At 40.1% G+C, this 24,089-nt stretch overlaps 1 protein-coding gene across 2 annotated transcripts; it reads right to left on the bottom strand.

Moving 5' to 3' along the window:
• Nucleotides 1-1,634: 1,634 nt before the first annotated feature.
• Nucleotides 1,635-23,866, bottom strand: LOC109899833 (S-adenosylmethionine synthase-like). Of its 2 annotated transcripts, XM_020495408.2 has the most exons (9): nt 23,338-23,866; nt 19,024-19,101; nt 18,414-18,536; nt 16,293-16,549; nt 7,866-7,991; nt 4,531-4,623; nt 4,170-4,352; nt 3,834-3,967; nt 1,635-3,508 (listed from the first exon to the last, which is right to left on the bottom strand). In XM_020495408.2, exons 1-9 carry the CDS (start codon nt 23,405-23,407, stop codon nt 3,406-3,408), a joined length of 1,167 nt encoding a protein of 388 aa, XP_020350997.1. In that variant the 5' UTR covers nt 23,408-23,866; the 3' UTR covers nt 1,635-3,405. The 2 variants fall into 2 exon arrangements, with proteins under 2 accessions (XP_020350997.1, XP_020350998.1); XM_020495409.2 differs by lacking the exon at nt 7,866-7,991 and having other exon boundaries at nt 23,338-23,605.
• Between the last annotated feature and the right edge of the window lie 223 nt (nt 23,867-24,089).

Genomic DNA, 24,089 nt, shown 5'->3' with positions numbered 1-24,089 from the left:
AAACGAGAGTTCAGTTCACCTAACAACTGTTTTTTTTGTTACCTTAAAACGAATCACTATTCACATAAAATAATAATAATCTTCAGAAAACAATTTGTCATAGCAACCAAATAACTAGGTGAAAACCCTTTCACCAATTATGTGTAAGACTTGGAGTTGGTCAAATCTTCTTCATAGAGGACTCAGGGATGTGTCACAATGCTGCATTTTGGCACTTTATCAACTTTTTATCCATATAGAAAAATAGGATTTATTGATTTTTCCATGTGGTATATATAACAGGCTTTTAAAATTATATATTTGTGCACAATTCCTACTTACACGCAAAAGGCACTCATTTTGTGGAATTATCCAGCTACTATGTACAGAGGGTAGAACAGCATAAAGTATCTACTATGTACAGAGGGTAGAACAGCATAAAGTATCTACTAGGTACAGAGGGTAGAACAGCATAAAGTATCTACTATGTACAGAGGGTAGAACAGCATAAAGTATCTACTAGGTACAGAGGGTAGAACAGCATAAAGTATCTACTATGTACAGAGGGTAGAACAGCATAAAGTATCTACTATGTACAGCGGGTAGAACAGCATAAAGTATCTACTATGTAGAGGGTAGAACAGCATAAAGTATCTACTATGTAGAGGGTAGAACAGCAAAGTATCTACTATGTACAGAGGGTAGAACAGCATAAAGTATCTACTATGTACAGAGGGTAGAACAGCATAAAGTATCTACTATGTAGAGGGTAGAACAGCATAAAGTATCTACTATGTAGAGGGTAGAACAGCATAAAGTATCTACTATGTACAGAGGGTAGAACAGCATAAAGTATCTACTATGTACAGAGGGTAGAACAGCATAAAGTATCTACTATGTAGAGGGTAGAACAGCATAAAGTATCTACTATGTAGAGGGTAGAACAGCATAAAGTATCTACTATGTAGAGGGTAGAACAGCAAAGTATCTACTATGTACAGAGGGTAGAACAGCATAAAGTATCTACTATGTACAGAGGGTAGAACAGCATAAAGTATCTACTAGGTACAGAGGGTAGAACAGCATAAAGTATCTACTATGTACAGAGGGTAGAACAGAATAAAGTATCTACTATGTACAGAGGGTAGAACAGCATAAAGTATCTACTAGGTACAGAGGGTAGAACAGCATAAAGTATCTACTATGTACAGAGGGTAGAACAGCATAAAGTATCTACTAGGTACAGAGGGTGGGGGAACAAACTTCCTTAGGACAACAAGGTTTGGGACACAGTTAGGAAGAGATAATACTTATATCAGTACAGTGTTTGCTGAACACATCACAAGGCTAAAGCCCTGGGTCATCATGATCAATGACTCAGCAGGTGAAGAGAAATAAGGGCAGAAACACCCACACACTGTTACTAGAATCCCCAAAGTGTTTCATTTAATTCATGTTTCTAAAAATGAAACACCTCAGGGTGGTTTCTATCTATTTGGAGGTATTTCTCAGGTTCTTTAATTATTGTTTGACAAAACCAGCATCCTGAAACTATTTGGAAGACTTTGTTTTATACACTATTCCCCTAATATGTCCTGAAATAAAATACAGGGCCCAGCAACTCAGAGTAAAACATATAATGTAAACAGACAAGAGTCTATGCAAAATCGTTTATAATGAGAGAGAGAGACAGACAAACAGCTTATCACTGATTTCAAATAGGTGAATGTCCCAGAGATGGTTTGAAAGAATTGGGAAAATGGATGAAAGAAAAAATACACTAGTGGTTTGAAACTCTGAGGAAAGAGGTACATTCTGACATCAACTTAAAATACTTCTGTCATGTTTGTCTGGCAAGCTCAACGTTATTATTCTCAGAGAGCATCATCTCCGGCATGTAAATTTGTACAAATGTAGAAAACATTGGTCCACAAAATAATATGCCTACTATTGGCAACATGCAGTTTGGCAATCTATGCATAATCTATTCATAGACAAATAATCACAACAATTAACTCACAATCAAGTCAAAAAACTAAATACATCAAACCTTATCCACTATGGGCCATCAGAGTTGAGATGAGAACAGTTAATTAATCCAAGGCCGCTAATATTGTTTCCAGTGAGATAGATCCCAGCAGCAGCTTAACAGATGAAGATACAAATAGCATAATCAAACAGGACTGAGCAGGGGTTAATAGATGCATCATAAAGCATTATAAGGCCTTATAAACAGTTATAAAGCATCATTATGATGCCTTATAAATGGTTATGAAGCCTTATTTTGCAAGTCTATTTCCACTGCCACATCTGGTCAACTGTTACATACTGGTAAGAGGTACAGTATACGTCCCGACACATCCCCGGTATAAGAAACCTGTGTCATCTGACTATACACCTGTCATTGTTGCTGCTGTTGTGTCGTTGTAGTAGTAGTAATGCACTGTAAAAAATAAAATAAAGTCTTGCAGCATCAATGATAATGATAAAATTAAGACTTTCATGTGGATTTGATCTTTACAGAGCTACTTATAATATAAACGAGTTTGATACAGTGCAAAGAAAATAGTTGTAACCGCGCCCAAAACCCAAGTTAGAGGGTGATCTCCCTCCTAACATTAGATGGGATTGAAAGACCCTACTGATAAAAGATCAATATACTTTGGTTGATTGAACCTGCAGATACATATTCCCCTTAGATTATGGATGAATACAGGATTTATAGCACCATCTTGAAGTGATATGGACAGAGTGGAGGGGATGTATTGCTATACAGTATATTCACAGTTTAGATTTTTTTCAATATTTAACTTTATTGATTATTATATGGTTGGTTTTGTTTGAGAGAAAAGAGAGAGAGAGAAGAGAGATGACAAGAAGAATAAACAAACAAATCCCACTCTATGGGCTGCAACAACATTAATGATTGATCAGCACAAGTCCAAACCTTACCTTTTACCCTAATCATAACTCCAAGTCATAAAACGTAAAGGAATACTTTGGGATTTTGGCAATGAGCCCATCCATCTACTTCCGCAGAGTCAGATGAACTTGATTATGCTAGCAGATCCCCATAGACTTCCAGTCATTGCACTAACACTAGTTAGCATTCGCTTGCGAAACTACCTCTAACATCCTTCATACTGGACACAGTTATGTAAAAATGGTAGAGATAGTTTCATGAGCGAATGCTAACTAGCGTTAGCGCAATGACTGAAAGTCTATGGGGATCTGATAGCATAATCAAGTTCATCTGACTCTGCGGAAGTAGATAAAGGGCCTTGTTGCCAAAATCCCGAAGTATCCCTTTAACCTCAACACTAGCCAATGAAAAAGCAGAACCATTTGTGGTTGTAGCCTGTAGAGGGGGCCTGTTTTCGATCTCCACATCAGCTCGTTATATATTTGACCACCAGGAGGGGATATTTAGTAGGTGAGCTCTTTAGGGACTTCCCAGGTGAATTCACTCCGGCCAAAGTGGCCATAGCACGCTGTGTTCTGGTAGATTGGCCTCTTCAGGTTCAGTTCCCTGTGGAGCGAGCCATAAAACACACATCAGAGGTGGGAAAGACACACCTGTAACGGAATTTGATACACAAATGTACACTACCACTGCTTGTGTAACGTAAATGTCCACACAAATCTCTCAATGACATGATACGCATGACTTACAACTTTGCAGCTCTTGAGATGGGTTCTTTCATTGAGCTAATAATATGGACAAAAATGTACCTTAAGACTGATATAGACCTCTATGGTTAATTTATTGTTGTGTGAGATTATCTATGTATTACAAACAACAGTTTTCCTTTGATGACGACAAGATGGTGTGACTTTAGAGGTGAGGTGTTTACCTGACGATGACACCAGGCCGTAGGTCAAAGTTCTTGTTGACGATATGTAGCAGCTCTCTCTCAGACTTCTGTGACGAGCCGTAGGTGAACACGGAGATGGACAGAGGGTGGGCCACTCCGATGGCGTAGGATACCTACAGTCACACAGACATAATGCCCTCAATGCTCATGTCAACATTTTGAGACAACCACTGATAAAACCTACAGTGGTAGTGACAATATAAAGTCAAAAGTCATTAGCTGCTGTCAGCTCTGTCAGGAGAACTGATGTATTTGGTTGCTATTTTATTGTGGAGTAGAACTACGACAACCAGGAGAACCATGATAAGACCTCACCTGAACCAGCACCCTCCTGCACAGTTTGGCTGTGACCAGGGACTTGGCCACCCAGCGGGCAGCATAGGCAGCCGAGCGGTCCACCTTGGAGAAGTCTTTACCAGAGAAAGCTCCACCACCGTGGGCCCCCCAGCCTCCGTACGTATCAACGATGATCTTCCTACCCGTCACTCCAGCATCACCCTGGCAGAGGAAGAAGATAGCAGGAGTTGATATTGTGTTTGTTTTGAGGTTTGATCTTGCATTATATCCTTTGGTCTTTAAAGAATGAGCTGTGTGTGTGTGTGTGTGTGTAGGGGAGGTGAGTGAACTTGTGTCTATTTACATGCGTGATTGCACCCATCTAGGCTATGACATTCACCTGGGGTCCTCCGATGACGAAGCGTCCACTGGGCTGCAGATGGTAGATGGTCTTATCATCCAGATACTTAGCTGGAACCACTGCCTTGATCACCTGATAGGAGGGAATAATATAGTACATTTTTATGAAGCCTTTCAAAATGCATCAAAGTGCTTTACATTGCATTCACCACCAGAGCCACACATACAGATACTTTGGCCAAGTTTAGAAAAAATATTTGAATTGGAATTTCAATAAACTTCCTAGCCATATCATCCAGCATGCACAGGGCTGGCCCTGAACATTCTGCCGCCCTAGGCGAGACAAGAATCTGCTGCCGACCTCCCATCCCCCGCTAGACTATGTACAGCAGGGGTTGGCAATAGGTTTGGTCTTGGGCCAATTTTTTTTCTCAGCTAAAGGTTGGAGGAACATGTTAACAGCCCAATTCATAGTCCTACACTACAAATTAAACAACAATTAGGCTATATAATTAGTTCAATGTCATTACATTGATAAAATCACCAATGTCTATTACATTCATTTGATATATTTCTGTGTGTGTTGATTGGGGAAAAACATCTTGCAATCAAAATAAAATGTTGGGCTGAAAAAGTCTCAAAAGAAAGGAGGATAATGAAAATAGAAGTTTCAGGTAAGAATGGAGAGAGAAATAGGCATTCTCACCATATTTCTCTAATGTCAAACCAGATTGTCTTGTATGCAATGCTGTTTGCAAATATTTTAATCTTTCAAAAGTTACCTTTCCACCCAGACAGACGCTCTAACGCAGAAAAATGTAAGGTTCAACTTAGCCTCTACTCCTCCATTGTGGCAGGTAGGTAGCTAGTGGCAGGTAGCCTAGTGGTTAGAGTGTTGGACTAGTAACCAAACGGTTGCAAGATTGAATCCCTGAGCTGACAAGGTAAAAATCTGTCATTCTACCCCTGAACAAGGCAGTTAACCTACTGTTCCTAGATTGTCATTGAAAATAAGAATTTGTTCTTAACTGACTTGTCTAGTTAAATAAAGGTTAAAAAAATTTAATAACCAAAAAACAGAAGTGCTGCCTGGGTTTAAACAGACATATTATCTTTTTAGAGAGTGAAAAGCTCAATTAATAGGGACAGAATAGCAAAGTCAATTTGTTCGTCTCCTTGAATACTATAGGCTGCAGCTCGACTTCAGAATGTCACAGAGAGGAATCAATATATCCCCATATGCATTGGAGTCACGTCTTTTTTGGCCATTTTAAAGCTTGTTTCTACCATGAGGAATCATGGAGTTCATTGTTATAGAATGCTTTATAGAATCTGGATTCTTCTTATGTATTTATACCTGCGGTACCAGTAGGTATACCCTCACTCAATTTGAGCCCTAACACCCAAACACACCAAGCCCTTACCAGACATGGAGGTATTTTAGGAGTGCATGCGACAGTATTGGAGGATTTGGCTCTACCGACTTCTATGGATAGCGTAATTGTGTTTGTCAAACAGGTAGGCCTACCACGTTTTTGAATAGGACGAAATAGGCTCCAATTCTATATGTAATTCTATAATTAGGCCCATAAAAATAGTTGGTGCGCGTGCACAAATAGGAGGTCCATTACTGGGCAGAAAGGAATTTTACTTCAACCGCTGCATCAGAGAGTTACAATGTTGCAATCAAACATGGTTTCTGACTAATAATATGACACCTATTATCCCACATTGTAGGACCCCACAATTGTTACAATAAAAATAACACTTTTATTTAACATATTTAACCTATCATTTAATATTCCTGTAGAAATGTAAAAAGAGTGAGATCGTTTGAGCTTTGGAAACAAGTGCTTTCATAAATGCATGGTGGGCCTCGTTTCGCTGGAGCAGTGTAAAAAAGCTTTCTGTCAATGACCCTGCCTTAACGAATTGTGTTTAAGATACCCAGCATTTCCACAAACTTCAGAAAGTTCCCATTATTTGGCTCATTCAGCCTGTCAGTGGTCCCACCAAGCGCAATGTTCTGGGTGACCATTACGCGTATCAGGGCTATGAGCCTCTGCAGCACCTGCTGCCAATGGAGAGTCTCTCCGTCAATAGCCCGTTGGCTTGGGCATCGATAGTTTGCTTGGACACCAGCCTGATCTCCAGCTCCTTCCACCTCTGGAAACTATCTAGGCGGTCATGCGACTTCTCCTGTGAGATGAGGAGGTGGCACAGATTCTTCCAGTCCCTGGTTCCATTCCTGACCAGCGCAGATTTGTACTCGTGTGAAAGAAGTTTGCAGCAAAAACAGAAGGCTTCATCGTTTTTCTTGGAATAAACAAGCCATGGTCTCTCCACTTTCTTCCCATTTGCCATTCTCCTATTTTATTGGGCCACCAACAATCTTTTGGGAAATTCCCCTCCTTATTCTGATGTGGCCCAGCCCGCACTAACATATCCCGTAAAGATCCATTCATATATTTGGGCCCCTCACCGGGATCTTTTATGTTTTTTGTCTGGGAGTCGGATTTAGCAGCAGCAGCACCACTGTCATCAGGGACGTAGAGGTACTAATCTGAGTCCATGTCCCAGATAGCAAGGTCTCTGCCGGCATATTTTGGCGATGTGGCTAGGCCTGGTGCGACCACCTGTTCTTGTCTACCCAGAGAGCTGTCATCATCTGTGGAAGTGAATGGCTCAGACTCCTCCGGTTCGTCCTCTAGGCTGCTAGAACCAGTGAATGGGGGCTCGTCCTTCTCTGCAAATTAACGGCCTGTCCTTGGCGGCTTATCGTTCTCCACACCGGCTGATGGACATTGCTTTATGCTGATCAATTTCAGCAGCAAATTTCTTTGGTTTAGAGATTGTGCCTCTTTTCTTATCAGTTTAAAAAAATATATATTCACTTCCTGATTGTTTTTGGCTCTTAGACATGGTAGCAAATTTGGTTGCAAATCTCTATAGCTTACTTTAGTTGAAATGATTTCCACTAGTAGCTAGCTAACATTAACAGGCTAGGTTAGGCTACTGCCTTAATCACCAATCATCTTCATCACACACAAACATAAAAAACAATACAATAATTTAATTGGCAGATTCATTTTTATTAATGTTTCACAATTGGATAATCCCCTAAAAACACACACATATAACCATGGCTAACAAGGATAGGGGGAGTGAACTTCGGTAGAAGCGGGAATGGGGTGGGTGGCTATGAGATGCAGCAATGACGATGAGCTGGTGGCTGGGGCACCGGCAGCGGTGTAGTAGCCGATCAGGGGCACCGGAAGGCGGTAGCCAATTTTCAAAATGCCGCCCCAAATTCAAGTGCCGCCATAGGCGACCGCCTAATCTTGCCTAATGGGAGGGCAGGCCCTGAGTACGTACCGTCTCCTTGAGCACCTTCTTCTGTTCCTCCAGGCCGATGAAGTCATCATGTTGAACAGAGATGACCACGGTGTGGACCCTTATAGGGATCACTGCCCCATTCTCCTGCTCATAGTGTACCGTCACCTGATGAAGAAGAGGAGATAGCGATGAGAGGGAGGGATGGAGGGGGGAGAAGAGGGGAGGAGATGAGATATGTTATCATATTTGTTCTGCTACATGTTTTTTATATTTTTTTTATGGGGTAGATCAGCTTTAATATTGCAGAGAGATTGTAGCCTCCATCAATGCCATTGTCTGCATCTTTTCCAATATATACAGTATACATACAGTGGGGCAAAAAAAGTATTTAGTCAGCCACCAATTGTGCAAGTTCTCCCACTTAAAAAGATGAGAGAGGCCTGTAATTTTCATCATAGGTACACTTCAACTATGACAGACAAAATGAGAAAAAAAATCTAGAAAATCACATTGTAGGATTTTTTATGAATTTATTTGCAAATTATGGTGGAAAATAAATATTTGGTCAATAACAAAAGTTTCTCAATACTTTGTTATATACCCTTTGTTGGCAATGACAGAGGTCAAACGTCTTCACAAGGTTTTCACTGTTGCTGGTATTTTGGCCCATTCCTCCATGCAGATCTCCTCTAGAGCAGTGATGTTTTGGGGCTGTTGCTGGGCAACACAGACTTTCAACTCCCTCCAAAGATTTTCTATGGGATTGAGATCTGGAGACTGGCAAGGCCACTCCAGGACCTTGAAATGCTTCTTACGAAGCAACTCCTTCGTTGCCCGGGCGGTGTGTTTGGGATCATTGTCATGCTGAAAGACCCAGCCACGTTTCATCTTCAATGCCCTTGCTGATGGAAGGAGGTTTTCACTCAAAATCTCATGATACATGGCCCCATTCATTCTTTCCTTTACATGGATCAGTTGTCCTGGTCCCTTTGCAGAAAAACAGCCCGAAAGCACGATGTTTCCACCCCCATGCTTCACAGTAGGTATGGTGTTCTTTGGATGCAACTCAGCATTCTTTGTCCTCCAAACACTACAAGTTGAGTTTTTACCAAAAAGTTATATTTTGGTTTCATCTGACCATATGACATTCTCCCAATCTTCTTCTAGATCATCCAAATGCTCCTTAGCAAACTTCAGACGGGCCTGGACATGTACTGGCTTAAGCAGGGGGACACATCTGGCACTGCAGGATTTGAGTCCCTGGCGGCGTAATGTGTTACTGATGGTAGGCTTTGTTACTTTGGTCCTAGCTCTCTGCAGGTCATTCACTAGGTCCCCCCGTGTGGTTCTGGGATTTTTGCTCAACGTTCTTGTGATCATTTTGACCCCACAGGGTGAGATCTTGCGTGGAGCCCCAGATCGAGGGAGATTATCAGTGGTCTTGTATGTCTTCCATTTCCTAATAATTGCTCCCACAGTTGATTTCTTCAAACCAAGCTGCTTACCTATTGCAGATTCAGTCTTCCCAGCCTGGTGCAGGTCTACAATTTTGTTTCTGGTGTCCTTTGACAGCTCTTTGGTCTTGACCATAGTGAAGTTTGGAGTGTGACTGTTTGAGGTTGTGGACAGGTGTCTTTTATACTGATAACAAGTTCAAACAGGTGCCATTAATACAGGTAACGAGTGGAGGACAGAGGAGCCTCTTAAAGAAGAAGTTACAGGTCTGTGGGAGCCAGAAATCTAGCTTGTTTGTAGGTGACCAAATACTTATTTTCCACCATAATGTGCAAATAAATTCATTAAAAATTCTACAATGTGATTTTCTGGATTTTTTTTTCTCATTTTGTCTGTCATAGTTGAAGTGTACCTATGATGAAAATTGCAGGGCTCTCTCATCTTTTTAAATGGGAGAACTTGCACAATTGGTGGCTGACTAAATACTATTTTGCCCCACTGTATCTCTTAACACCATCTATATTGGATTTCTATTTGCCATATATTTTTCAGCTGTGCTGTGATGTTTCACAAAAGTTCTGAACTCTCATAGTTTCTACAGATTATATATTAAAGATACATTTTTTGCTAAAAGTGTTCTAATATCATTGATCGATTGGCTATGACTTTTCAAATCACCCAGTAGTGCTATCTGCAGAGTTAGCTCCAGGTAAATGTTGCAATTCTTCAGCCATTCCTGGACATGTGACCAAACACAAGCTACTTATAGACAGTACCTAAAAAAAGATCTGATGCCTCTGTCTCTTCGCAGCAAAATCTGCAGAGCTGGGAAGGTTGTATCCCCCACATACAGTATATATCATTCAATTGGAACAATACATTTGTATAATAATAATAATAATTGACAAATTATATGTTTTTAACCCAGGATCGTTTTGCATATCAGTTCATAAACCATGTGCCATGGAATCGGTACATCGAAAATCTCTTCCCAACACTTTTGCAATCTATATGGCACAGCTGTCTTTTTTTGGTATACATTTTTTATTTATACATGAAACTGGTATACATTTTTTATTTATCACAATTTTCTTGAACCAATTTTGGTCTTTAATGCAGGGCTGACAGACAAATTGCTTACTTTGACCCCCTTCCACTTGTCTCTTCCATTTTTGCAGTAATGCTGCAATTAGTTGAGTCTAATTTTGGGTAGTGCAGACATTTCCATATATTTTTGTTAGCTGCATGTCTGACATAACTCTACCAGTCCTGTTTATGATATAATTTACAAAGATGATACCTTTTTTATTTTTTTTATTTATTGAAATGTTTTTATTTTTTTAAATCAATGAGTATATTTAATTTAACCACAATATTTGTTGTATTTGTTGTTTTCTGGTGACAGAAAAAAATCTAATTGCAACCAACATTCTATGGCTTGTTTTAAAAATAGAGATATTTTGGAGATTATTTCATTTTCAAATAACCAAAAGTGAGAAGTTGTAATCTGAATAAAGGAAAAAAGTTATTCAACAAGGGGTGAGAAATTCCTACTAGGGAACCAGTTCGGATTTAAGTAGAACTTTTGTATAACTGACGCATTTAATGAGAGGTCTAATGCTTTAATATTTACTTTCTGCCCTCCTAATTCATATTCATCATATAAATAGGCCCTTTTACATTTTTGCTGGCCTTCCTTTCCAAATCAAATTGAATATTTTTTGCTCATATAATAAAAGAACAGTTTACTTGCTAGGTGTAGGCAAGACCATAGGCAAATAGGTCAACTGGGATATAACTAAAGAGTTAATCATGGTGATTTTTCCACAATAGAGAGGTATTTACCTTTCCATGGTAGCGAGATCTTATCTATTTTTGCAAACTTTCTATTAACATTTATTGGAGTGAGATCATTTATTTATTTTGGGATAAGTATACCGAGTATATCCACATCACCATCAGAACATTTTATTGGTAAACTACACGGTAATGTTAAAGTTATTTTTACATTCTTTTTTTGTGATCCAGAGAGGTTAAATAAGTATCTAGATTCTCTATGAGGCGGTGAAGGGATCCAAGTTGTGGATTTAAAAGAAAACATGATTCATCAGCGTATAATGACACCTTTGTTTTTAAGCGCTGAATTTCTAACCCTTTGATATTATTGTTGGATCTGATTTTAACAGCTAACCTTTCGAAGGCAATAATAAATAGCTATACCAATAGTAGACAACCTCGTTTTACTCCTCAGTTTAAAACTTTCTGAGAAGTAGCCATTGTTTTGCTATATTACACCTAGGGTTACTATATATAACTTTAACCCATTTCATAAGAGATTCTCCCAAATTGAAATATTCCAGGTATTTACATATAAACTCCAGTCGTACTTTATCAAATGCCTTTTCGAAGTCAGCTATGAATACCAGGTCTGGTTTCCCAGATTTTTCATAGTGTTCTATTGTTTCCAGTACTTGTCATATATGATCTCCAATGTATCGTCCATGTAAAAAACCTGTGTATAATATCCGACAATACCTTTTTAATTCTATGCCATATGCATTTTGCTATAATTTTTGCATCACAGTGTAAGAGGCCTCCAATTTTTTTTATGGACTAGATCTTTATATATATATATATACACCACTTGGATCCTGTTTCAGTAATAATGAAATCAGACCTTTTTGTTGCATGTCCGATAATCTACCGTTTATAAAGGAGTGGTTAAAACATGCTAATGATGGTCCTCTGAGTATATCATAAAAGGTTTGGTATACTTCCACTGGTATGCCATCCAGCCCTGGAGTTTTCCCGGACTTAAAGGGTTTAAATGCATAAAGAAGTTCCTCCTCTGTAATTTGGCCTTCACATGAGTCTTTCTGTACAGATGTTAATTTTACATTATTAATAGGAAAACAATCCATACAATTAGCTTTGGTTAGTGGAAATGGAGTAGACAAACTAAAACATATTCTTAAAGTACTTTACTTCCTCTTTCAAAATATCGTTTGGTGAATCCTGAGCGACTCCGTCATTTGTAACAAGACATTTTTTGGTAGCATTTCTATGTTGAAGATTAAAAAATAATTTGGTGCATTTTTCCCCATATTCCATCCAGTTCGCTTTATTTTTACAACATATTACACTGGATATTTTTTACCTAAATTGCTTTTGTTTTATTGATGAGTACTGAATTTCATGGCCTCTAAAGGCACATTTAAAAGAGTCCCATGCAATAAGGGGACCTGCTATACATATGTTATATCAGAAAAAGCCAGTTATAAATTCTTCTGTTCTAGTTAAAAACAAGTAGGCTTTGATTACATTTCCAATATCCTTGCCCACATGGTAATTCTGTAAGAGTAATTTATATGCCAATTATGTGATGGTCCGACCGCATTCTGTCCCCTATCAACACTTTTTAAACTTTTGGTGCCAGAGAGAATGACATAAGAAAGTAATCAAGACGACGAGCTTGATTAAGCCTCCGCCATGTTCAGTGAGGGAAAAAAGTATTTGATCCCCTGCTGATTTTGTACGTTTGCCCACTGACAAAGAAATTATCCATCTATAATTTTAATGGTAGGTTTATTTGAACAGTGAGAGACAGAATAACAACAAAAAAATCCAGAAAAGGGCATGTCAAAAATGTAATCCCGCTAATGCCTGAATGTAATCCCTCTCACAAGATCCTAGTTTGGGCCATTCCTTTTCCAGCCCCATTCAAAAATACCCCTAAAACTGAAGACCCTTCCCTCTTCACTTCCCGCTCATAACTCAGGAATTTGAGAATTGCTTGAGAATTACCCATAAGGTTACAGCTGCCTGAGGAAAGAATCCATTGGATTTTGGTCTGTTCCATTTCAGCTCCTTGCTCCTTCTCCCAACTTGGATGCTAGACGTGTAGTTTAGGGCAACCTCAGTGGAGCTTCCACCACATTACTGACACCTCTCCAATCCTTTTAGATCTGTGTACATTGAAAGGAGTAGGTGCTAGGAGAAGAGGTAGAAGTTGAAATGGAACCAGACCGTTTGCTATGATTGACAAGACCACAGCTGGTCTCCTTTGCTCCAGACGGGTCAGGGTTAGGGGTCAACTCATTCCCACTCAGGGGTGAAAACAGACACATAGTCTCATGGTAACACCTGAGTAAACTCTCAGTGGGGAGTCATGGTTTCAAGTGGGGACCACATGCTTCTCTCTCTCTCAATTATATTTCAATTCAATTCTCTCTCTCAATTGTTCTCCCTCTCTTTTCCTTACTTTCTCTCCCTTTCTCTCTCTTCATTAATTTCTCTCCCTTTCTCTTATTCTCTATATGCAACCCTACACCACCTCTCTTCTAATACAGTTGAAGTCGGAAGTTTACATACACATAGGTTGGAGTGATTAAAATTTGTTTTTCAACCACTTCACAAATTTCTTGTTAACTTCTGATGGTATAGGGGATGCTTTGCATCCCACTTGGCCAAAAGCCAGGGAAAATGCAGAGCAGCAAATTCAAATAAATGATATACAAATCTAACTTTCATTAAATCACACATGTAAGATACTAAATTAAAGCTACACTCGTTGTGAATCCAGCCAACATGTCAGATTTTAAAAAGGCTTTTCGGCGAAAGCATAAGAAGCAATTATCTGATGATAGCACAACAGTAAACAAAGAGGGTAGCATATTTCAACCCTGCAGGCGCTACACAAAACGCAGAAATAAAATATAAAACATGCCTTACCTTTGACAAGCTTCTTTTGTTGGCACTCCAATATGTCCCATAAACATCACAAATGGTCCTTTTGTTCGATTAATTCCGTCCATATATATCCAAAATGTCCATTTATTTGGCTTATTTGATCCAGAAAAAACAGCTTCCAAATTGCGCAAAGTCACCACAAAATTTCAAACTACTTTTGTAATACAACTTTAGGGATTTTTAAACGTTAATAATCGATCAAATTGAAGAGGGGTCTATCTGTGTTCAATACAGGAAGACAACACACCAAGCTACTTTTCACGTCTTGCACACTCTCAACAGTATTACGCAGTTCCTAGATGGCCTACTTCTTCATTGCACAAAGGAATAACCTCAACCAAATTCCAAAGACTGGTGACATCCAGTGGAAGCGGTAGGAACTGAAAACAAGTTTCTAAGAAATATCGTTTCCCAATGAGAAGTCAATGAACAGACAGAGACCTAAAAAAAAAATCTGAACGGTTAGTCCTCAGGGTTTTGCCTGCTACATAAGTTCTGTTATACTCACAGACATGATTCAAACAGTTTTAGAAACTTCAGAGTGTTTCCTATGCAAATCTACTAATAGTATATCTTATATTCTTGGCATGAGTAGCAGGAAGTTGAAATTGGGCACGCTATTTATCCAAAAGTGAAAATGCTGCCTCCTATACCTTTTAACAAACTATAGTTTTGGCAAGTTCGTTAGGACATCTACTTTCTGCATGACACAAGTCACTTTTCCAACAAATGTTTACAGACAGATTATTTAACTTATAATCGACTGTATCACAATTCCAGTGGGTCAGAAGTTTACATACAGTACACTAAGTTGACTGTGCCTTTAAACAGCTTGGAAAATTCCAGAAAATTATGTCATGGCTTTAGAAGCTTCTGATAGGCTAATTGACATCATTGGAGTCAATTGGAGGAGTACCTGTAGATGTATTTCAAGGCCTACCTTCAAACTCAGTGCCTCTTTGCTTGACATCATGGGAAAATCAAAAGAAATCAGCCATGACCTCAGAAAAAAATGTGTAGACCTCCATTAGTCTGGTTCATCCTTGGGAGCAATTTCCAAATGCCTGAAGGTACCACGTTCATCTGTACAAACAATAGTATACAAGTATAAACACCATGGGACCACTCAGCCGTCATACCACTCAGGAAGGAGACGCGCTCTGTCTCCTAGAGATTAACGTACTTTGGTGCGAAAAGTGCAAATCAATCCCAGAACAACAACAAAGGACATTGTGAAGATGCTGGCGAAAACAGGTACAAAAGTATCAATATGCACAGTAAAACGAGTCCTATATCGACATAACCTGAACGGCCGCTCAGCAATGAAGAAGCCACTGCTCCAAAACCGCCATAAAAAAACTGACTATGGTTTGCAACTGCACATGGGGACAAAGATTGTACCTTTTGGAGAAATGTCCTCTGGTCTGATGAAAGAAAAATGTAACTGTTTGGCCATAATGACCATCGTTATGTTTGGAGGAAAAAGGAGGAGGCTTGCAAGTCGAAGAACACCATCCCAACCTTGAAGCCCTAGGGTGGCAGCATCGTATTGTGGGGGTGCTTTGCTGCAGGAGGGACTGGTGCACTTCACAAAATAGATGACATCATGAGGATGAAAATTATGTGGATATATTGAAGCAACTTCTCAAGAATTCAGCCAGGAACTTAAAGCTTGGTTGTAAATGGGTCTTCCAAATGGACAATGACTCCAAGCATACTTCCAAAGTTGTGGCAAACAAATTCAAGGTATTGGAGTGGCCATCACAAAGCCCTGACCTCAAAATATGTGGGCAGAACTGAAAAAGCATGTACGAGCAAGGAGGCCTACAAACCTGACTCAGTTACACCAGCTCTGTCAGGAGGAATGGGCCAAATTTCACCCAACTTATTGTGGGAATCTTGTGGAAGGCTACCTGAAACGTTTGACCCAAGTTAAACAATTTAAAGGCAATGTTACCAAATACTAATTGAGTGTATGTAAACTTCTGACCCACTGGGACGAATGACGAAAGAAAGAAATGCTGAAATAAATCATTTCCTCTACTATTATTCTGACATTTCACATTCTTAAAATAAAGTGGTGATCCTAACTGATCTAAGACATGGAATTTTTACTAGGATTAAATGTCAGGAATTGTGGAAAACTGAGTTTAAATGTATTTGACTAAGGTGTATGTAAACTTCCGACTTCAACTGTATATCCCCCTCAGAGAGAGAAAGAGGGAGAGAGAGAGAGTTCATTGGTAATTCTCTCAGTCTCACCTGTGTTTTAGAGTCGGGGCGGAGCCAGGGGATGGTTCCGTTGCGTCTGAGTTCGGCCATCTTGGAATTCAGTTTGTGAGCCAGGACGATGGTGAGAGGCATGCACTCCTCTGTCTCGTCTGTAGCATAGCCAAACATCAGACCCTGGTCTCCAGCTCCCATATCCTCCTCTTTCCTGTCGATGTGGACACCCTGAGCAATGTCTGGACTCTGCTGCTCCAGAGCCACCAACACATTGCACGTCTTATAGTCAAAACCTGGGGAGAGAGAGAGGAGGGAGAAAGGTAGGGACAGAAAGAGAGAGAGATGGAGGGGAAGAGAAAGAGGGAGGAAAAGAGAGACAGAGGGTCATGATTCATCCTCTAGTATGTTTCTGATTTTCTACATTATGCAATCTACACTATAGTATAGGAGAACACTCACAAAAAAATATAAACGCAGCATGCAACAGTTTCAACGATTTTACTGAGTTAATGTTCATATAAGGAAATCAGTATGTTGAAAGAAATTCATTAGGCCCTAATCTATGGATTTCATATGACTGGGAATACAGATATGCATCTGTTGGTCACAGATACCTTAAAAAAGGTAAGGTTGTGGATCAGAAAACCTGTCAGTATCTGGTGTGACCACCATTTGCCTCAAGCAGCGCGACATCTCCTTCCAATAGAATTGATCAGGCTGTTGATTGTGGCCTGTGGAATGTTGTCCCACTCCTCTTCAATGACTGTGCGAAGTTGCTGGATAATGGTGGGAACTGGAACACGCTGTCGTACACATTGGTCCAGAGCATCCTAAACATGCTCAATGGGTAACATGTATGGTGAGTATGTAGGCCATGGAAGAACTAGGACATTTCCGGCTTCCAGGAATTGTGCACAGATCATTGCGCCATGGGGCCGTGCATTATCATGCTGAAACATGAGGTGATGGCACGACAATGGGCCTCAGGATCTCGTCACGGTATATCTGTGCATTCCAATTGCCATCGATAAAATGCAATTGTGTTCGTTGTCCACAGCTTATGCCTGCCCCTTACCATAACCCCACCAACACCATGGGGCACTCTGTTCACAACGTTGACATCAGCAAACCGCTCGTCCACACAACGTCATACACGGCGTCTGCCATCTGCCTGGTACAGTTGAAATCCACGTAGAGCACATTTCTCCAGCATGCCAGTGGTCATCGAAGGTGAGCATTTGCCCACTTAAGTCGGTTACGACGCCGAACTGCAGTCAGGTCAAGAAACTGGTGAGGACGATGAGCACGCACCTGAGACGGTTTCTGCATAACCAAATTCTTCGGGTATGCAAACCCACAGTTTCCTCAGCTGTCCGGGTGGCTTGTCTCAGACGATCGTCTCAGATGAAGAAGCTGGGTGTGGAGGTCCTGGGCTGGCATGGTTACAGATGGTCTGTGGTTGTGAGTCCGGTTGGATGTACTGCCAAATTGTCTAAAACAACATTGGTAGAGAAGAGAACACTTGTGTCATTAGGTCAATATCCCAAGATGGGGTCAGTGGGTTTCTTATGTGTTGTGTGTCCCAACTGTTCTAATGAGCTTATTTCCTTGATTTTTTTCTTGGAAATTAAGAAGTTATGTAAGACTAAATCAAAGGGTTTGAGTTCAAACAAAACGGAAAGCAGTGCTAGCTTTAGACAGAACAGAAGGAATGCATGGTGAAATGCTTTTGGGACATTTGCCTTTGTTGGTCTGTGTGTTTCACTTAAATGTGTCCCCTCACTCACCATGACCCTGTGTGTTTCCTTTAAATGTGTCCCCCTCTAACTCCCACTGGCAACCTTGGCATCTGGGTCCCGTTTCAGGTGAAGAGTAGAGAAATGAACAGTAATGATCATGCTGTTTAATGAGCTTCTTGATATGCCACACCTGTCAGGTGGATTGATTATTTTGGCAAAGAAGAAATGCTCACTAACAGGGATGTAAAGAAATTTGTGCACAACATTTGAGAGAAATACGATTTTTGTGTGTATGGAACATTTCGGGGATCTTTTATTTCAGTTCATGATACATGGGACCAACACTTTACATGCTGCATTTATATTTTTGTTCAGTAGAAACATACTGGTTTGAGTACAACAGAAGCCTGTTTCTCACCTTTGTCTGAGTTGTCGTAGCCGATGTGTTTGATCGTGTCTCTGACAACCTTCTGGTAGTCTACATTGGCCCGGGACGTGATCTCTCCACACAGCAGCACCATGCCAGTCTTACACACCGTCTCTACACAGGGTGAAGACAACCATTAACACTTTATAACTGTGTAACAACAACCAATGACACTTATCTTTAGATAAGTGGTATTCTATGTAAGTATGTCTCAAGTGTTGTGTAATTGATTGGTAAGGTATTTTGAACTTGTAGACCTCTACCTTGGGAAACAAATCAACAACAACAACAACTAATAGTTTTGAGTTCATAGTGGACATAGATAAGTGTAGAATGTACATTAGGTCAATATCCCAATATGGGGTCAGTGGGTTTCTTATGTGTTGTGTGTCCCAACTATTCTAATAAGCTTATTTCCTTGAGTTTTTTCTTGGAAATTAAGAAGTTATGTAAGACAAAAATCAAAGGGTTTGAGTTCAAACAAAACGGAAAGCAGTGCTAACTTTAGACGGAACAGAAGGAATGCATGGTGAAATGCTTTTGGGACATTTGCCTTGGTTGGTCTGTGTGATTCACTTAAATGTGTCCCCCTCTAACTCACCACAGGCAACCTTGGCATCTGGGTCCTGTTTCAGGTGAGCATCCAGGACAGCATCACTGATCTGGTCACATATCTTGTCTGGAAAAGGACAGAAAGATGACAATAATAAATGAAAAGAACAAAGGATACAAAGCAGACACAAATAAATTCATGAGTCGTTGGAGTGATGCCCGCCACCCGGCACATGGCTTGAATCAAGAAACACCGAAACAAAGTGTATTTGAGCGTGATGCAAATTAATAATATCCTCATGAACAGGATTGTACCCATTGAACTCGTGAAATCTTTAAAAAGTGTCACATTCCTTTTTTGGGGGATAATCCCAAAGTACAAAAGAGCAGTATTTGGCAAGACCTGAAAATGGTTGTCTAGCATTTATCAACAACCAATTTGACAGAGTCTAAAACATTTTGAAAATAATAATTAGCAAATATTTGCACAATCCAGGTGTGCAAAGATCTTAGAGACACCTAGAAAGACTCACAGCAGTAACCGCTGCCAAAGGTGATTCTTACATGTTTTGACTCAGGGGTGTGATATTTCTGTATTTCATTTTCAATACATTTGCAAACATTTCTAAAAACTTTGTCACTTTGTCATTATGGGGTATTATGTGTAGATGGGTGAGATTTGTTTTAAATTCAGACTGCAAAACAACAAAATGTGGAATAAGTCAAGGGGTAGGAATACTTTCTGAAGGCACTGTATCCTGTGCCTGGCATGCAAAACTATGCAATACAGATGCACATGCCCAAAGTCATCATTATCTCACATTAATAATCTTAATCTGGATCTTAAATTTACCACTGTATTTCAAGCCCTGGTGTATGTACAGATGTAGGATCTTAATTTGAGCCAGTTTGCTACAGCAGCAAAATAATCCTGCAGCAACAGGAAATGTGAATTATTATGTGGATTAGAACTTTAGAAACCCTTTTAAACTCACTTTTTTTTTACACTACAGGTTTGCATTTTCTCAGCAACAAAAGAGCAGTGGTGGGACAAGTACTCAATTGTCTTACTTGAGTAAAAGTAAAGATACCTTAATAGAAATCGCATCAAGTAAAAGTGAAAGTCACCCAGTAAAATACTACTTCAGTAAAAGTCTAAAGGTATGTGGTTTAAAATATACTTACAGTTGAAGTCGGAAGTTTACATACACTTAGGTTGGAGTCATTAAAACTTGTTTTTAAACCACTCCACAAATGTATTTTCTGACAAACTACAGTTTTGGCAAGTTGGTTAGGACATCTATTTTCTGCATGACACAAGTAATTTTTCCAACAATTGTTTACAGACAGATTATTTCACTCATAATTCACTGTATCACAATTCCAGTGGGTCAGAAGTTTACATACACTAAGTTGACTGTGCCTTTAAACAGCTTGGAAAATTCCAGAAAATGATGTCATGGCTATAGAAGCTTCTGATAGGCTAATTGACATCATTTGAGTCAATTGGAGGTGTACCTGTGGATGTATTTCAAGTCCTACCTTCAAACTCAGTGCCTCTTTGCTTGACATCATGGGAAAATCAAAAGAAATCAGCCAAGACCTCAGAAGAAAATTGTAGACCTCCACAAGTCTGGTTCATCCTTGGGAGAAATTTCCAAATGCCTGAAGGTACCACATTCATCTGTACAAACAATAGTACGCAAGTATAAACACCATGGGACCACGCAGCCGTCATACCGCTCAGGAAAGAGATGCGTTCTGTCACCTAGAGACTAACGTACTTTGGTGCAAATAGTGCAAATCAATCCCAGAACAACAGCAAAGGACCTCGTGAAGATGCTGGAGGAAACAGGTACAAAATTATCTTTATCCACAGTAAAACGAGTCCTATATCGACATAACCTGAAAGGCCGCTCAGAAAGCCACTGCTCCAAAACCCTCTACAATTATTTTTCTGAGGGGACAAAGATCATACATTTTGGAGAAATGTCCTCTGGTCTGATGAAACAAAAATATAACTTTTTGGCCATAATGACCATCGTTATGTTAGGAAGAAAAAGGGGGAGGCTTGTAAGCCGAAGAACACCATCCCAACCGTGAAGCACCTGGGTGGCAGCATCATGTTGTGGGAGTGCTTTGCTGCAGGAGGGACTGGTGCACTTTAAAAAAAGATGGCATCATGAGGGGGAAAATTATGTGGATATATTGAAGCAACATCTCAAGACATCAGTCAGGAAGTTAAAGCTTGGTCGCAAATGGGTCTTCCACATGGACAATGACCCCAAGCATACTTCCAAAGTTGTGGCAAAATGGCTTAAGGACAACAAAGTCAAGGTATTGGAGTGGTCATCACAAAGCCCTGACCTCAATCCCACAGAACATTTGTGGGCAGAACTGAAAAAGCGTGTGTGAGCAAGGAGGCCTACAAACCTGACTCAGTTACACCAGCTCTGTCAGGAGGAAGAGGCCAAAATTCACCCAACTTATTGTGGGAAGCTTGTGGAAGGCTACCCGAAACGTTTGACCCAAGTTAAACAATTTAAAGGCAATATAGAAATACCAATACACTGTACTGTTACATACTGTTAACTACAGAAGAGTATTAGGGCCAAGTGAAGAGAGAAAACAACGGCGATGGGTGGTGATACTTGGATAGTTTTTTTTCGCCCTGGCTCTCTGTTGCTGTGTGCGCCACCATTGAAATGCATGAAGTTAGATGACCTGGTGAAACTATACTTTAGAATTGGCTTTAGTAACAAGAAAATCCTATCTCTTTTAGCACATAATAACCATATTATTATAAGTAGGCCTATTAGGACCTGGAAGAAGTTGTGCCACAGATTATTTTCAGAAGGAGGAACGACACAGACTCAGGTGAGGTATTTCATTGAAGTCTGTGTGGTTACCTGTATTAATCCTCCCACGAACACCTTTGCGTAAAACCCCTGCTTCATTGTTTATTCTTGAATTATTGCCACATTATTCTCAAAATATTGACACTTTTTTAAAGTACTATCATGCATAAAAAAGTCCTCTAAGTACCACATCCCATATTTTTCTCTTCACTTCACCCAACGAGGGCAGAATAGGTTTTAGTATTTTTGATTGGACGTGTTTGGAGTTAACATGGTTGGCGGGGACGGAGTGTACGGGACCCCAGACCGTTGATTGCTTTAGCAGAATGAACATGTTCAAATAAGAGCCAATCAAACTGCAACATTATACCCCCCCCCCCCCCCAAAAGAAAAACACACACACCACAACTTATCAAGCTTAATTGATTTACTGATTTCTGTGGAACAGTGTGAGCAATGTACTGTGTGTCACTATCGGCCCACCGCTGTGCTTGTATTGGTGGGTGATGCATCATCAGACTGTTTGTGTGAATGTGTGTGCGTGCTGGCAATAGTGTACTGTGGGAGCATACGTCACTCTCTCTCTCTCCCTTTCTCTCAGCAATGCAACTCTACACCAGACCTCTACTCAATATCCCCCATCAGGGAGAGAGAGACAGAGAGAGAGAGACAGAGTGAGAAAAAGAGAGAGCCATGGGGGTAGTCTATCAATGGAATACCATGCATATGCTCTCATAATAAATGTGTAAATGTGTCTGCCAGGAGCACAGGCAGATTAACTACCTCCAGGGTCTTATAGTGGCTGACTAGATTCTATCTTTGTGTCATAGAGCACCATTACGCTGTGTTTCTATATCAGCACGGTAATCAGTTTTTGAGCAAATATAGACATTTAGTTCAATTCTTTCCCAAAAATTCTTTTTCCATCTTTTATATCTGATACTATATACCAGGGCTATTCAGATCTACGCTACGACAGGGGTGTCAAACTCATTCCGCAGAGTGTCTTAGGTTTTAGTTTAAATTAAGACCTAGACAACCAGGTGACGGGAGTCCCTTACTAACTAGTGACTTTAATTCATTAATCAAGTACAAGGGTGGAGCGAAAACCCTCAGACACTCGGCCCTCCATGGAATGAGTTTGACACGAGGTCCAAACTACTGCTGGTTTTTCTGTCCTTCCTGATATTTAATTGCACCCGTCTAAATCAGTCCCTGATTAAAGGGGAAGTATGAAAAAAGTACTGGAACTGACTTTGATATCCAGATTTGAATTTGAGGGCTATATACACTTGAACTCTGATTGTGTCAAACTGTAGCCATGCAACAAATATATAATGTGCATTATCAACATTGAGTAACTTTTCACACTTCATCTGACAGGCACAGATGTAGGTTCTCATTGAGCATGTTGCTATAGCTGTGGGGCCACGGCTAGAAAAAATTGTGAGTACTGGTAAAGAGCATGTAAAGAGCAAGTAAAATGGAACCAGGAGAAGACTCACCTGGATGTCCCTCTCCGACAGACTCCGAAGTGAACATGAAGGACTCATCATCCAGCAGAGTGTCACTCATTTTGACACAGGCAGGTGCTCAGAACCACTCAAAAACACAGAGAAGTTCCTCTGTTTCCCTCAACAGCAGCCAAATAGATCTGGTGAGAGCTTTATATTCCTGCTCGAGAAGGTAGAAAGAGTGAGGGTTGCAGCCGTGCGGTCAATTGACTGTCTGTCTATCCAGATCTCTATCCAGAACTCCTGGACTATCTACACATGGTCCTATATATGGCTAAGAGAAAACACACACACATCATGTGGTGAACCCATGGGACAGACCATTCCAGGGGGGAGTTGTTGATGGAGGGGATTTAAAATTTAGTCAAGTCCCAATTAAACCCTTGTTCTTTCCACAAAACTGAATGGTGGAAGGAATCTACAACTTCTGTCGTCCACGGGGTGCTGCTGGAGTCCAGATACCTTTGTTGGGCTGTAGAAAGCAAACTATCACTCCCCTCTATCCTCCGGGTTGGTTAGCTCTCCATTAGGATTGAGCTGGGGCTGTGTAAAGGTATGAAGAGAGAGAAAGAGAGAGGCTTTTATATATGACGCAATCTACCTTGCTAACTATCTTTCCTCAGCTACTTTGGTTTGGCAATATAACTTGGTGTTTAAAAAAACACATTTTATTTATAGGAAAATAGATGGAGAGAATTGAACAACAAACATTTCTATAGTTGATTTTAGGGTTGAATATTTTC

This window comes from Oncorhynchus kisutch, linkage group LG11 (genome assembly GCF_002021735.2).
Source record: "Oncorhynchus kisutch isolate 150728-3 linkage group LG11, Okis_V2, whole genome shotgun sequence".
Taxonomy (NCBI): Eukaryota; Metazoa; Chordata; class Actinopteri; order Salmoniformes; family Salmonidae; genus Oncorhynchus; species Oncorhynchus kisutch.
Note: the sequence above shows the minus strand (reverse complement) of the source record. Positions and strands in the feature narration are given on the sequence as shown.